At 47.9% G+C, this 15746-nt stretch overlaps 2 protein-coding genes across 2 annotated transcripts in view; one reads left to right on the top strand and one right to left on the bottom strand.

The window, feature by feature from the left end:
• Positions 1-2658: 2658 nt before the first annotated feature.
• On the bottom strand, positions 2659-7458 carry Naif1 (nuclear apoptosis inducing factor 1). Its single transcript, XM_050155402.1, has 2 exons — positions 6709-7458; positions 2659-4805 (listed from the first exon to the last, which is right to left on the bottom strand). The coding sequence occupies exons 1-2, from the start codon at positions 7217-7219 to the stop codon at positions 4333-4335; spliced, it is 984 nt and encodes a 327-aa protein (XP_050011359.1). The 5' UTR covers positions 7220-7458; the 3' UTR covers positions 2659-4332.
• Positions 7459-8215: 757 nt separating this feature from the next.
• Positions 8216-15746, top strand: part of Slc25a25 (solute carrier family 25 member 25) — a 34699-nt gene continuing 27168 nt past the window's right edge. The window contains exon 1 of the mRNA XM_050155394.1: positions 8216-8587. Coding sequence (XP_050011351.1) covers positions 8330-8587 — 258 coding nt within the window. The 5' untranslated portion in view covers positions 8216-8329. The remainder of the gene's footprint in view (positions 8588-15746) is intronic.

The following is a 15746-nucleotide window of genomic DNA, read 5'->3' as shown; positions in this document are numbered from 1 at the left end:
CAGGCTTAACCTTGAAAATATGTACAGGAAGCTAAATGAAACTTATTTTTATAATTATCTACATTGGTCCTTAGCGTGGCTGCAAGTACAGTTCTGAACACATTAAAGAATTTAATCGGTAATAAGGTGACTGGCAATTTGCATATCTTCCCCCCTCCCCCTTTTTTGTTGTTTTTTTCGAGACAGGGTTTCTCTGTAGTTTTGGAGCCTGTCCTGGAACTAACTTTTTATAGCCCAGGCTGGCCTCAAACTCACAGAGATCCACCTGCCTCTGCTTCCAGAGTGCTGGGATTAAAAGCCTGCGCCACCAGTATTTTATGATGTTTCCAGTGTTTAGTGTTTGGTACTCATAGCTATGGTGACAAAGCTTTAGCTTTTTATTTATTTGTTTGTTTACTTTGTTATTTTTTGTTTGTTTGTTTTTAGTGACAAGGTTTCTCTGTGTAGCCCCAGCTGTCCTGGAACTCGCTCTGTAGACCAGGCTGGCCTCAAACTCATAGAGGTCTGCCTGCCTCTGCCTCCCAAGTGCTGGGATTAAAGGCTTGAGTCACCACCTTCCAGTCAATTTCATTAAAAAAAAAAAACTCCAAGATTTCCTTCTAAAGAAATTAAAAAGTCTCTAAACTGTGGGTTCCTATAGTATCAAAAATAAATGCTATTTTTAAAGTACCCTTTCTTACTTCTGGAGGGAGAATCAGGGCACAGCTTCAGTCTGGACAAGGCGAAATCAAAGTCCAACCAGGCAAACAGCTCAGTGCTCAACATCTGGCCTTCCTCAGGGTCCTCTGGTCCCCAGGAGGCTCAGCTCACCTCTCTGGCCCACCCTCAGGCAGCACACATAGCCTGACTTCTAGGCTCCAGCTGGCTCCATTTCCTGTGGCTGCTTTTCCTGGTAGCCATCACTTGGCACCAGTATCTCCAAAACTGCTGCGGTCCCTCTCCTGGGGTCTCTTCAGGGACTCCAGCCCTGCCACACAGTGCCAAGCCTCAGCTTCTCTCCATGATCCCTTCATGCTCTTAAAACCAATACCACCTCTGTTACTCTGTAGACCAACCTGGACTTGAACTCAGATCCATCTGCCTCTGCCTCCTAATTGCTGGGATTAATAGTATACACCATTACTGTCTGATATTTTTCTTTCTTTTTTCTTTCAAAGACAGGGCTTCTCTGTGAAGCCAATAGTCTAATTTTGTTATTAATTAATTTATGTATTTATTTTAGCTGTTCTGTTTTTCCTCTTTTATCCCTGTCAGAGTAAGGTGGATCACCTGATATAGGACAGAGAGTAAACTTTTAAATAAGCTTGCTTGGGCCTAGAGAAGGGGGAGCCATAACCCAGCCCCAGATCCAGCTTTTCAATAAAGTAGAACAGCATAAAGCAACTTTAATATTACCTATACCCTAAGGGCATTTGAATTCTTCCTAAATTGAATCTAGTGACCAGAAAGCTCAGAAATAAAATCCGAGCCCTGGCCATCAAAGTAGTCATAGCAAGTGATATTAACTGTGGTGGCTGTCAGCTGGCAGCAGCAGAGACAGTAAAAACAAAACCAATAAATGCAGAACACAGAAAGCTCACACTGAAAGAAGACCAGTCAGAAACAAACATGTGGTGTCCACCATCGTTCGTACATTCATCTAAGCCTGATCCATTTCCATCTTGGCTGCCATGTTTGCAAGAAAACTTTTACAGAGGCAAGACAAATGAGACACAGCAGCAGACCAGCAACCTCAGCTGGGACTTGCAACGTCTCCCTTTTTTGCTTTGGATGGGATAGAGTTGGGTTCCATCAATCCCAAGATCAGGATCCCAACAGAACCAAATGTCACGGAAAATGAGTCTGACTTACCAGGGGAGGCCTCTGTAGGTACTGGCTGCTTCTCTCAGCATGGCTGTTCATTCTGACAGTCCACAGAATCGAAAGCTCATGGCAGAGCCACAGAATGTCTCAAGGTGTGCACCTCCTGAGGTCTAGAGTCCCAGAGTGAAGGTCCCGCTTTAGATTTTGGTGGATAGTCTGATCTCACTGGGGTCTCCAGAAAATATTAATCCCATCAGGTGAGAATAAGACCACTACAAGTTTTGAGTCAAATCTGAAGTGAGCTTTATTGAATACTGGCCAGGGCGATGGACAGTGGCCAGCTCCATACCTGGGATTCCCAGAGTATGACAGTGAACGACATTAGACAGGGGCTTAGAAAGGCACAACCCTCAAGCCTATGTACTTCCCACCTTCGTCCAATCAGGGACAAGCGTACATCCTGACTACATACATACTTCCTGCCTACTTACCTCCCATCTATGTGTGATCAAACACATCCTGGGCAGTAGGGCCAACCAAGCTTGTTTACAGAAGCAAAAACATGTGGCTTGTTATCTTCCATGAACAACAGCCCCCGGTGTTCCAGGAAGTTATGTCCTTGGGCAAGTGGGGCTTACAGGTTAGAGGCATTTTTGTTTTATAGGCCTCTTAAGCAGAGTAATTTAAACTTAGAACATAATTTTAGCTATCAGAAGGCCAGCCAGGGAGACACAGTGAGACCCTGTCTCAAAAACACAAAAACAAAACAAAATGAACAAAAAGTAGGTGGTGGGCCAGATTTAGGCTGGAGGTCATGGTTTATTTCCATGTGTGATTAATAAAGACACAGAGAAGTGTATAAAAAGGTGATATTTCTTTAATTTAATGTTGTGACCTGGAAAGACCAAGTAATCTAGGCTTCCTCTTTACACACAAATGGAACAGATACAAGATTGGCTCAGATTTCCAACCCCAAAGAAGAGCCAAACTGGGTCACAAATCTTTAGGAAGTCCCTGCAGCAACCCTGCTGGGCCCAACAAGGCTCCACAAGGTGAGGGGTCCCACCTCGTTCCCCTCTCTGTGGATGGCATTATACACGCCTCCTTGGAGAAGGGGCCAGCGTGTAGCCACCTCCTGTCTCCAGGGGATCTCTTCTTGGGACCACAAGCATGGCGCCAAGTATCCCTGTGTGCACGCCTGGAATGGTGGCTTGGCTAAGACCTGGAATGCTGCTGTAGCCACTGGTCATGAGTGACCCAGTTATGGCAGCAAAAGGGCCAATGGGATGGAGATGTGGGGAGAATGAGTGCTCAGCACTCAACAGCAAATCTCAAAGCTATACAGACAATGCCTGCCTGGCTGAGGTTTTTGTAAATGCCTCAGAGAGAAGGTGGAAAGACAGACAAGTCCTTCAGCCCTCTGAGACTATGTCCTGCTTGAGCACAGAATTAAAAGCATCCCACTTTCTGTCTCACCCCTCCCCTCCCACCTCTTACATTCAAGGACAGTCCCTGCTTTGGATTCAGTCAGCCAGTTGGGGGGGGGGGGCATCGACAATGCACCAGGCACTGAGTCACAGAGCAGGGGCGGGGAACACTGCTGAGCTGGGTTCTGATGTACACTGTCTTTTAGATGTGTGGTCCAGCAGAGAGGAAACAAGGGTGGCCACAGATCCTGGAGACCTCCCAGAAGGGGTTTGGCTATAGAATAAATACGACTGGCTAGACGTGAGCTCTCTAAAAAACTAATACTAAAATAAAGTCAAAATTAGCGGTTCGCCTCAAGTGCATTGCAGCAGGAAACAGGAGTCCACAGGGTTCGCCTTCTAACTGACAGCACCTGAAGCCTACCTGGGTCAAAGTCCGGGGTGGGGCAAACTATATAACAGCTACCCAGAGGCGTCATGGAAGACAAGAGAGTGGCCAACCCATCCCCACCACACACAGCATTCCTGAGCCAGGCTGGCTGCATGTGTCTTGGGGCATTTCCAAGAGCTGGGCTATGCCAGGATGGTGGTAGCACACAGCGGTAAGGAGCGTCCCCTGAGAATGGAGGCACAGTGGGAGGAAGAAAGGGCTGGGGTTTCCCAGTGGCGCTGGGAGACATTCTTCTGTGGGTGTTATTGCGTTTCTGCCAGCGCCACTGGCAGGATGGCACTAGAGAAGGTGGCGTACCTGAGGTGGGGCAGCCCATTGAAGATCCTGTGCCGTGCGTGACACGGCCCCAGTGAGAACCAGTCTGTCTTTAAAGTTGTCCTGGACGGAGTCTGGGCAATGTCTCCAGCCTTAGACCTTGACAACATACGGCCCATCGCCAGCACACACAATTCCAGCTAAATCTTCCAGATTTAAACAAGGCAGCTCCACTGGGTCCCGGAGCCCAGCAATTTCCTTTTCCCAGTCCCCTTCATTTCTCAGACTAATAAGCCCCAAATATCTATCCAAGAGGGAGCTAGCCACATGGTCCACTTGAAGCCGCTCACAGAAACCACTTACAACCACGGCAGAGCACTGGCTTGACCTCTGCCCTCACTGGAGGATGCTGTCTGGCTGCCCATTCTGGGCCACTTGTCCAGGGTCAGGGGCTGGGGCCGGGGTGGGTGTGTTACTCTGCAGGTAGCGTCGGAAATCTTTAATCATGGGCCGGAGAACCTGGATGAGGACACTCAGGGCCGCCTGGGTGCCCTCCATGGCCTGGGCCTGTCGCTCCTGGGCGCAGGCCTGTACCTCCTGGGAACGCCGGATCATCTGCAGCAGGTCATTCTGCTGCTCAAGGTGCTGGGCGATCTCCTTTATGTGGAGGTTGGTGACCCGCTGTTCCTGGATGAGCTTGGCCGAATTGAGGGCGATGCGGCTCTTTAGTGCCTGTGGTTTGACAGATGCGTCTGCATGCTGAGTTATCATCTCCACGGGGGCCTCGGTCGGCAGGGGCTGAGGAGGCTCAGCTGTGCAGTACTCCACCACTCCCTCCTCCAGGGTGTGAAAGGTGGCTTCAGTGGGGACTGCCGAGAGGAAAGAACAGCAGAAGCAGGTCATTGTTTGGAAGAAATGGTGCTGGCTCTGCAACACTGGTAGGAGGACACTGAACCCTGTGTGGCATACTGACATAAAAACACAGTATCTGAGAGGTGCATCCCTCTTTGTTCCTCCAGGCTGGGATGGAACCCAGGACCTTGTTGTATATGGAAGCATGTGCTTTACCCCCGAAATACTCCTCCAACCAGATTTCAGAATTGTACTCTATTGGTAGCCAAAGGGAAGCCCCCAGATCTGACAATAATGCCAGCAAAATCTTAGGATACTTATCTATTACTCTGCAGTCATTAGCTCAAGAAATCCTCCAAGTGACAAGAGGTGGACACTGTCTTCAGTTTCAGAGATGAAACTGGGCCACTTTGAACTAAGTCCACCCCTTTTGTGTGACCAGTCAAAGAAGGAAAGGCCATAGCAGCTCACGTGTTCAGAAAATGCCTCCCTGTCTCTTTAATCACCTTGGTTCCAAAGATACCTAAACATCCAGCCTGGTGGCGGTGGTACACACCTTTAATCCCAGTACTCATAAGGCAGAGAGGCAGGTGAATCTCTTAGTCTGAGATCAGCCTGGTCTACAGAGCAAGTTACAGGACAGCCAAGGCTACACAGAGAAGCCCTGACTCAAAAAACAAAACACCATCAACCATAAAAACCAAAACCGAAAAATCAAAAAAAAAAAAAATCCTAAACATCCTTGAAGATGCTGTTCCAGAACGGTACCTGACTTGGACCAGCGCTTTTCCTCCTCTTCCCACTTCTTATGGACTGGAGAACTATGCAGAGGAGAGCACACACCCACACGAGAGTCTGGTGTCTACAGTTCAAAGCCTATCATGGCCGAGCAGAGTTCACAGCTGTGGGCACACATCCTTATCTCAAACACAAAACCTAACCAAAGTTAGCTCTGTTATCAATGACGAGAACCTCCAAAGGGACATTAGGTGCTTGGGCCTTCGTGCATGTGGGAGATGTCAATCTTGCTTATATATTCTATATGCTCATATATATGTAGGTACACATGTGTGTGCGCACATGTGTGTTTGTGTTCATATGGAGGGGATCAGAAGACAACCTCAGGTGTCATCCCTCCAGTGCTGCCCACATCTTTTCTTTATTGAGAAAGGGTCCTTCACTGGCCTGGGCCTCTCCAAATAGGCTGAGGCTGCTAGGGATACAAGTGTGTACTGCCATCTCCTGTTTTCCCTACCTTTGAATGCCATCAACCATAGGTTCCCTTTACACCAGGAACTCTTGGGTTTCTCCTCTCATAGTTAAGCTATTCATACATACTTCATCTGCTGTAGTAGAATACAATTGGCCTATGTATTTAATTTTTGCAGTGCTAAGCAAGTACTCTACCACAGAGCTATCTCCCTAGTCTCCAGGGAATGGTAAATACTTTGGTTTTTTGGTGCCTAACATATATTTCTTGATGAATGGATGAACAGATAGAAATCATGACGGTCCTGAGACGTGCCTGGTGAATGTGTGTATTGAAAACACAGACTACCTTTGTGCAGAATGGACATCTCACTTGGGCGTAGAATTCCTAGCTAGTCATTCAACAAGTATATCCTGGCTGCCTAGGCATACAGCAGATCCTAAGTCCCATGGGGCTATAGACACAGTCTCTTGTCTTCAAGGCTATACAGGTCAGCAAGTGGAAGTCATGGACATCCAGCTATCCACATGCTGAGGAAGTCCCCAAAAGAACAAGATCATTTCTGTCTGGGGAGTTCTTGAAAGGCCTTATGGTCTTTCAAGATCACCATCTGACTTTAGACCCTTGGCAGCCAATTTGCCCCAGGCTGCCCCAGCACTTGCTGGCCCTTCCCATTTATGTGGCAGAACTGAGCAGGAGAGGTCACTCACTCTGTGTCAGGGTGACCGTGGCTGCAGCTGCCGTGGCCGTAGGTCCGAGGGCCACGGGATGGATCTCTGTGGTACTGGGCAGGCTGATGATTGTGGCCTCACCCAGCAAGTTGCAGATGCGCTGTTGCATAGGGGTCAGCAGTACTGGAGCTATGGCTGCGCCACTGCCACCACTGCCACCGCCTGTCCCAGGTCCACCAGCTCCATCCTCTTCTGTGGGCCCTGGGGCCTCGCCACCTTCTACAGCAGCTCGGACTTGGGCCACTTTGCGGCGGACTTCGGTCTTGAGGTCCGACCACTTCTTCTTGACTTCAGGCAGCTCCCTACGGCAGGTGGCCACAGCGTTGACTCTTCTCAGGATGCCATGCCAGGCTGCACTCTTGGCAGCCAGAGGGACCCCAGCATTGAAGTGGTTCACCAGCAGGTGCTTCTTCAGCTCTAGTTCTTCCACGATGATCTCCACCTCCCGCTCTGAAAAGTTCATCTTCCTCTTCTTGGCTGGAACAGCCATGTCCTCTCCTAGCCTCACTTCTTAAAGAAATTATAATGCCCTTAACAACCCCAATTTCCCTTCTCTTCTTTTCCAGCCTCGCCTCTCGCCCACCCCCCGCCCCCAAAAAGGGGGACAGGCAGGGCTTGCTTGGGGCCTAGCACCAGGCCTTAAGTAATCCCCCTCGCTACGCAAAGTGCGTAGGGCCCAGCCCTGACCGGCCCGACCGCCGCCAGCCAGCTGCGTAATGGCTTCCTGAATCTGCCTCTTCCGCTGGGGTGTGCGGAGATCCGCCCACTTCCCTTCTTCCCGCCCCTCAACACATCCCTGGGAAGCCCCGCCCTCCAGGCCGGCGTGCCTCAAACACCTCGCCGAGCACTGGCTCTCCAGGCCTGCCATTCCTCTCAAGGACACACCTATTTGCCAGAACTGGCTTGTCCATTGGTCTACAGGCTTGTCAGTCGCTTTAGTGCGTCCGCCCACATGGCCTTTATTCACATCCATTGGGAATTCAGTCTGTCGTTCAGTTTTTGGTGTTGCGACTATTACATTGTTAAATTCAGCTATTTTATTGGTAGTTTAGGAGACTACTAGAAACGGATCTTCCGATTTTGGTTCATGTTTTCGGTCTTGAGCCGTCGGTGCATTACATTTTCACTTTATTCATTGTTCCTAAGGGTGTCTGCTAACTTCAGTCCACAGTTGCCCTCATTATAAATCTCATTTCCACGCATAACTACGATCTCTCCGCACACAGCCGCTCCCCCAGCCTCCGCAGTCTAAGTAGCTCTTCTGAATGGGAACTGGACACAGGGCCTCCTGCTTGCCTAGTTCCCAGCGTCAGCCAATCCCCGCCTCTCCCAGTTTGAATCGACTCAGAGCCAGCGTGGTGGCCCCGCCTCCTCATTGATCCCGGAGCCGCCATCCCGGCCTGTGATTGGGCGGCAGTGTACCAGGGTCCGCGCCTCCGCGGGCCGCGGGGCGGGGCTCCCGGAAGCGGCCCCTCCCTCCAGCCTGCCGGCTTCTCGGAGCCCGCGCTCTCCGTCTGGGTAAAGTCGGCGTGCTTGTCCGCGCTCCGGTAGCCTGCCTGTCGCCCTCAGCCCCGCGTCCGGCGCCCCCGCCTCGCGCCCGATGGTGAGCAGTGTGTTGTGCCGCTGCGTGGCCTCCCCGCCGCCGGACGCCGCCGCCGCCGCCTCGTCGTCCGCCTCGTCGCCGGCTTCCGTAGGGGACCCGTGCGGCGGCGCCGTCTGTGGCGGCCCAGACCACCGGCTGCGCCTGTGGAGTCTCTTCCAAACACTCGACGTCAACCGCGACGGCGGCCTCTGTGTCAACGATCTGGCTGTGGGGCTGCGGCGCCTGGGACTGCACCGCACGGAGGGCGAGCTCCGGGTAAGCTTGCGTGAGCCGTCCACGCGGGCAGGGAGGATTCCGGGAGGTCCTGGGAGCGATCCTCGCCGCGGGGACGGGCTACGGGGCCTTTGGCAACCCTCTGGAGCTTGGCAGGCTTGAGTGGACGCTGCAGGAACCAAGCAGGACCCCTGGAGTTGGGGGTTAGTGTCCCTTGACTGACAGATGGAAAGGACACTCACACTGTGTTGAGCGTGGGACTCCTCAAGTGGGTGCCCGGGACGTAAGAAAAGTTCGTCGTAGGTACAGGTTGCACCCTTGGGTCTCTTTGATGGGCAGAAAGCCCCTTGCTCCTACTTTCCTTAGGGCAGAAGGACAAATCTCAAGAATGCCTTCCGGACCTCAGGGTCAAGTTGGTGCCAACCCTGCCCCACACCCAGGTTCCTGTGCATCCATTCTCATCGTCACCCCACCCTCTTTTAATCCCTCTCGTTTCCATGCCACCGGGGCTCCTGGTTTGCTTGCTCGCAGAAACATGTGGGTGTTGTGGGGAAGAAAAAAAAATGGGAACTGGGTTCTAGGCAGATGTATGTGAATGTGGGTGGTGCCGACTGAACAGTTCTTCTGGCTTAGGCCCAGCCCCCACGGCTGTTCCAGAACACTGGGGTCATGAACCCTTTATGGAATCGGAGTGTGGATACATTATAGAATCGGAAGAAGGAAGATTCTTTTTTGTTTTTGTTTTTTGTTTGAGACAGGGTTTCTTTGTGCAGCCCTGGCTGTCCTGGAACTTGATCTGTAAACCCGGCTGGTCTCCAACTGACAGAGATCTGCCTGTCTCTGCCTCCGGAACGCTGGGATAAAAGGCCTGCGCCATCACTGCCGGGCTGGAACATTTTTTTCAAAAAGTGAAAGTGGGGTACATCTAAGGATATAGTTGGCTGGAGTGGGGTGGGCCAAATCCAGGAGACAGAGGCCTCCGGAGAAATGGCCACCTCTGGGGCTATAAGAAGTAGAAGTGCTGGCGTTTCTGCACCACAAGCCCTGAGCAGTGGCTTTTTCTTCCCTTTCGGTTTCGTGGTTGGGTTCCCAGTTTGACTTTAGCTGTGGCTGTCCTTTACGTTGTTTTGACCTAGTCTGGCATACAGTATGCTTGGTTCTGCTGAGCAGTTTGCCTAGTAACTTGTTTCTTTCCAGAGTTTGTGTTTGGTTCGTTTGTATGTACAGTAATTAAGAATCTCATAGCCAAGTGTGAAGAAAACCTGGTAAGATGGTAGTGAATCATGATAGTTTGTTGCTTGGGTGGGCACACGTCAGGTGTCATGTCCAAGATAATCTTAGATCAATATCCAAGATATTTAGCCTACTTAGGATCAGCGTAGGAAGCCCAAGTGCAGCACTGTGTATTGTAGAATCCTTGGGTTAAGCCCAAGAGATTTAAAGATGAGGTTTCTCTGTGTAACCAGAAGAGCTTAGTTTTAGGGGCTGGAGAAATGGCTTGGTAGTTAAAAGCATTTGCTGCTCTTCCAGAACTCCTGAATTCAATTCTCAGCACCCACATGGTGGCTCACAACCATCTGTAACTGGATCTGATGCCCTCTTCTGCCATGCAGGCATACATGTAAACAGCACACATGTGCATAAATAAATCTTGTAAAAAAGAAAACCAACTATAAAAAAAGTTAGCTTTATACAGAATAGTGTTATGAGCCGGATATTTCCATCTAATTCATCTAATGAGTAAATCATTTTCCTTCCTGGTTTGTTTGTTTGTTTGTTTTGACGCTGGGTGTTACTATGTAGTTCCGACTGTCTTGGAACTCACTACGTCAACCGCAGGGATCTGACTGCCTCTGCCTCCCAAGTGCTGGGATTAAAGGTTATTTTTGAAGATCGGATAGCTAAACTCAGAGGATCTGTGCCCCAGGCAGTGCAGCTTGGGGGTCCAAGTGAACCTTGCTCTTAGGAGCCTTTACAGTTGTGTATGGTACCAGGCACACTGGAAACAGCTGGCTGTGGGAGCGTGTTCCATGTTTATACCAAGCTTTGTGACCCTGCAGGAGTCACCATGTGCTGGCATTCATAGCATATCTGATATTGAACCTAATCCATCTTTTTGGCAGTGATTTTTGACTAAAAACAAACAAGTAGAAAGTGGCTATTCTCCAGTGCTAAGAGGAAGCCTGTTTGTTTGAGACATTTTCTTGCTCTGGTAGCTCAGGCTCAGAACTCACGCAATGTAGCCTGGACTGGTCTCAAATGCACAGCCATCTTCCTACCTCAGTGTCGCTGTGTGTCTGCCCTTCCCCACCCTTCCATGCTGGATTATAGTTATGAGCCACCACCCAGGTAAAAGAAAACCTTTGGTTAACCGAAAGGAGCTTAGCTCCTTGTGGTTACCCTGAGTCCACAACATTTGACTCTTTGACTGACCTAGGTTCTGTGACATGAATCTTTTTTTTTAGAGGTTTGAACATCGATTTATTAAAAAGTCAAAACTCCCAAGAGTGGGAAATACCCTAAAAGTTTTATTGTTACTGTTAACTCGGAGCTCTTCTAGCTTTAAAAAAAAAAAATTAAATTAACTTACCAAATAATGTGTGTCATTGGGTATCTTCATATGTGCTTTATTAATACTTTGTTTTTATTGTCTCCCTCCCTCTCTTCCGAACAACTTAAATTGTTATGCTGCTTTGAGAAATATTAGAAATGATTCACTTTATTAGTTTATTGCTTTAGGGGAAACATTTAAGCATTAGAAAGAAAAATGTTTCTTTCTGTAAATAACTAGGCCGTAGCGAGACCCTGCACCTCTTGTACACCCCCACCACTTCCTGTTGAATTCATTACTATTTGCTGCCTAAAGGAAAAGGCAGCGCGGTTGTTTTTACAGAACTGGTAAGAGCCAAAGAACTTGGGGGCCCCCTGGGTAGGAATTTGCCTGCTGTGGGATAAGCCTTGACAAACATGGTGTAGTAGGAAGCTGCTTCCTGTGGCCCATGGGAAACTGGTCTGAGGTGGAGGTTTTCATAGGAATCAGCTATAAGCTCTTATCAGCAGATGCCGCGAACAGGGGTCATATGACTCCACAAAGCCTCTTGCTAGCTTAGAACAGCTTGACGTGAAGTTTTCTTTTAAAAATAAACCAGTAAGTTTTGCCTTTTGCCTTTGTTCCAGAAGCGACTGAGACAGAAAAATTACTTAAAATGGAAATGGGCAGAGAAATTCATGGCAGCCAGCCAGGGAAATTTTCTTCATAAGGGGCATGTGAGGAAGAAGCCTGTCTTGGGACAAAAGGAAGGGAAGGGTTTATTAAAGAAAGAACTAAAAGATGACATCACCGGCAGTGACTTAGGGAGATGATGACACTCAGACTGGGCTACTTATAGCACTGACTATTTTGGGCATTTTCATGTGACCAAACAAAACTTATGTCTTAAGACAAGTTTAAAACATAGGTTAGTACCTGGCAACCAAGTAAAGGAAGAAAGCAGTTTGTTTTACCTGTAAACAGCTGTGCTTTTCTCTAGATAAGACTTGTGGGCACTCACAGGGGCAAGAGTTTCATCCAGAGCATTCTAGATGCTGTGTTGTTTGCTATTCTAGAGCCCTACAAAAACAAACATGACAGCAACATGATTTTACATCATTTTACAAGGGAAGAAAGAACCAATCCAAAATGATGATGCTTTTAGTGGTAGCATGGCTTCAGGTTAGGAGAGTGTCTGGGGAGGAAGATTGCTTGAGTCCAAGAGTTTAACGCCAGCTTGCCAAATATTGCAAGATGCTCTCCTCTCATCTTTAGTGAAGTGAGATCCAGACCTGTCCTTTGGGGAGAAATTGAGAAAGATGAAGCCTCCCCAGTGCTGGAAGGGCCAACACAGGGTCCTGCGCAACTGAAACAAGTCATGTGCCCCCGAGCCACATCCCTACCCCAGACACCCACTCAGAAACAACCACGGTGCTTCCACAATACAGCCTTCAAGGTTATCCCAAACATCCCATCAGAGAGCAAGAGTTCATCTTGCCCTGTCTCTTTCCCTGACCCGAGTCATGTACAAGGGCGTAATCTCTGTTGATTTGAAATTATATTATCAAAGATTGTTACTGGTGAGCTAGTATCGTTTAACTAGACAGCATCTCTAAACTTCCTACCCTCTTCATATTGGCCAAAACTAGATAGATTTAGAGAAGATAGTCTTGCCTAAAGAAGAAAGGACTTATTTTTTGATACAGGATCTCACTTAGCCCAGGCTAGGCTTGAACTTGCTGTGTTACTGAGACTAACTTTAGAACTTCTGATCCCTGAGTGCTGGGATCACAGGTATGTGACACCATGCCTGGTCCAGGACTCTGTGCATGTTAGGCTGTAGGAGGAGCCGCTTAGCCCCAAAATAATCACACAAAAACTGTATTAATTAAATCACTCTTTGGCCCATTAGCTCTCGCTTCTTAATGGCTAACTCTCACATACTAATTCAACCCATTTCTATTAATCTGGGTATGGCCACGTGGCTGTGACTTTCCGGCTAAAGTTCTGGGCATCTGTCTCCGGCAGGGCTACATGGTGTCTCCACCCTTCTTTCTCCCAGCATTCAGTTTAGGTTTCCCCACCTACCTCTACCCTGTCAGGCCAAGCCAGTTTTCTTTATTCATTAATGGTAATCACAGCACACAGAAGGGAATCCCATATCACTAGGCAAGCACTCTACCAATCGAGATACATTCTCAGTCTCCTCCTACCCCCTTTGGGTGAAGACAGGAGGTCTTTTGTAGCCCTCACTAGCTTGGAACTTGCATCTATTCTCCTGACTCAGCCTTAGAGGGTTAGGGTTACAGGTGTGAATTTTATGCCCAGCTACGGAAGAGCCTTTCCCTTGGGAAGGGGACAGACATCATTGGCAATAATGTAGTGGCCCATTAGGAAAACCTTAGACTGAGTATTTATTAAATTAAATAAATAAATGTATTTATTAAATTCATTGTGCTGTATTGTTGCCAACTTAGTTATTGGCTCAAACTCATGATCATGGGACCAATTTGAAAAGTGTGTACATATTTGAAACTGGGCATAGTGGCCCTGAGGAGGCTAATGGGAGGGGGCTGGGAGTTCAAGGCTAGCCTGAGGTGCATAGTGAGTTCTTGCCTCCAAAATAATATTCCAAAGCTGATACTGGGAAGATGGACCAAAATGATGAGTAGGAATACTTACTTCCTAGTCTGTCTGGAGTGAAGCTTCACAGATGCTTCCCTTTGTTCAGAGAGACACTAATTACTGAGCTCTCAGAAACCACATGGGAGTGGAGCAAACATCCTCTGCTGGAATTCGTTTGTAATCCAGCTAAATACAACTGTGGGTAAAATCAGTGGACAAAATTATTGGTCTACCAAATGCATAGAACTTTCCCATTTCCTATTAGAATTGGGTTTTCTTGTCTTTTCCTTTTTTTTTTCTTCACATATATAACTTTATTTTATGTGCACTGGTGTGAAGGTATCAAATCCCCTGGAACTGGAGTTACAGATAGTTATGAGCTGCCATGTGGGTCCTGGGAATTGAACCCGGGTCCTCTGGAGGAACAGCCAGCGCTCTTAACCATTGAGCCATCTCCCTAGCCCCTCTTTTTCTTTTTCGGTTGTTTTGAGACAAAGTTTCTCTGTAGCTTTGGAGCTTATCCTGGAACTAGCTCTTGTAGACCAGGCTGGCCTCGAACTCACAGAGATCCACCTGCCTCTACCTCCCGAGTGCTGGGATTTAAGGCACGTGCCACCACCTCCCTGCTAATCTTTTTCTTTCTTTTTCTTTTCTTTTCTTTTCTTTTCTTTTCTTTTCTCTTTTCTTTTCTTTTTCTTTTTGTTTAAAGATGTGGTTACTCTCTGTAGCCCTGGCTATGCTGGAATTCACTGTGTAAACCAGATTAACCTTGAACTCTCAGGGGTCTACCTATTCTGCTTCCCAGAATGCTGGCCTAGAATTTTGGGATTTGAAAGTCACTGACTACCAAAGTCATGCAGTTCCTGCTCAACTTTCCACTTGATGTAGGATCCTCTTGTGGCATCATTCAAGGAAGGTCATCTAACCTGTAACCTGGATCATGTTAGTTCTTTGTTATCTGAGACCTATAGTCTTATGTCAGCTATTCATGTGCTGAAAAAGTGCCTTCAAGAACAGAAGAGCAGTCATGCAGGAGCCCTTTAGGAAGCCAGAAACTAATATACCTATATGAAAATGTCAAAATGAAACCCATTATTTTATACACTAAAAAAACTTAGTAAAAATTTGAAAACCACGAGTCATGGTGGTGTATATCTGTAATCCCAGAGCGCAGGAGGCTGAGACAGGAAGTTTTCAAGCTTGAAACCAGCCTGGGGTGCATAGTGTGAGACCTTGTTGACCTCTGCCACCAGTACACATAACGAAAATTGGGAAACTTGCTGTGTTATCTTCCCGTGATATCTGCTGATCCTGCTAAAAGCTGTAGGTGCTCACATGCACATCTCATGTAATGCACCTTGCATGGATTTTATGGCTTCCTGGGAGTTGATAGAGTACAGTTTGCTAAGAATCAGCCAATGCAAAGAAGCCAGTGGGGAGAAGAGCATGCATTTTATGTTCTGTCTACATAATCCCAAATAGGGTTACCCATAGAGACAGAGAGTAGTTTACTGGTGTTCTAATCCGGGAGGAGAAATAGAAATGTGGTAAGGAGGGATGGTAGGGTTTCTTCTTGAATGCTAAAATGTCTTCGGGTGAAAAATGACTCTGAACACACCTACAGAGATACTGAAAACTACTTTTTTTCAAAAGGTTCTCTTGTTTACCAGGCTGGCCTTGAATTTAGTCTATTGACAGTGATGACCTTAACCTCCTGAACTTCCTGCCTGCCCTGTGCTAGGGGCAGAAGTAGGCCACCACACCCAGTTTATTCAATGCTGGGATTAAAGTCAGGGCTGTGCTTCACTGGTAAATACAGCCGAGCCAAATCTCTGGCTCCCAATTGTGCCCTTTAAATAGTGGATCTGTGTGGTCTATGATCTGGACTCAGATGTTTATAGCTTGTTTGCTAGCTGCGGGACCATGACCAGGAGGTCCACCACTCCCAAGAATCTTTATCAGTATGGCAGTTTGAATCTCTCATTTCAGATGCTGGTTATATGGCTCTCTCTCTCTCTCTCTCTCTCTCTCTCTCTCTCTCTCTCT

This window comes from Alexandromys fortis, unplaced genomic scaffold (assembly GCF_014885135.2).
Source record: "Alexandromys fortis isolate MF-2015 unplaced genomic scaffold, M_Fortis_MF-2015_v1.1 scaffold_72, whole genome shotgun sequence".
Taxonomy (NCBI): Eukaryota; Metazoa; Chordata; class Mammalia; order Rodentia; family Cricetidae; genus Alexandromys; species Alexandromys fortis.
The sequence above is the reverse complement of the archived record's forward strand: the minus strand, read 5'-3'. Positions and strand labels throughout refer to the sequence as shown.

Excerpts from the sequence above, each read along its gene's own strand:
- Naif1 (XM_050155402.1), bottom strand. The coding sequence starts at position 7,219 with ATGGCTGTTCCAGCCAAGAAGAGGAAGATGAACTTTTCAGAGCGGGAG. Across the intron at positions 4,806-6,708 it reads CACGGTCACCCTGACACAGA|TCCCCACTGAAGCCACCTTT; the intron begins GTGAGTGACCTC and ends TCCTCTCGGCAG.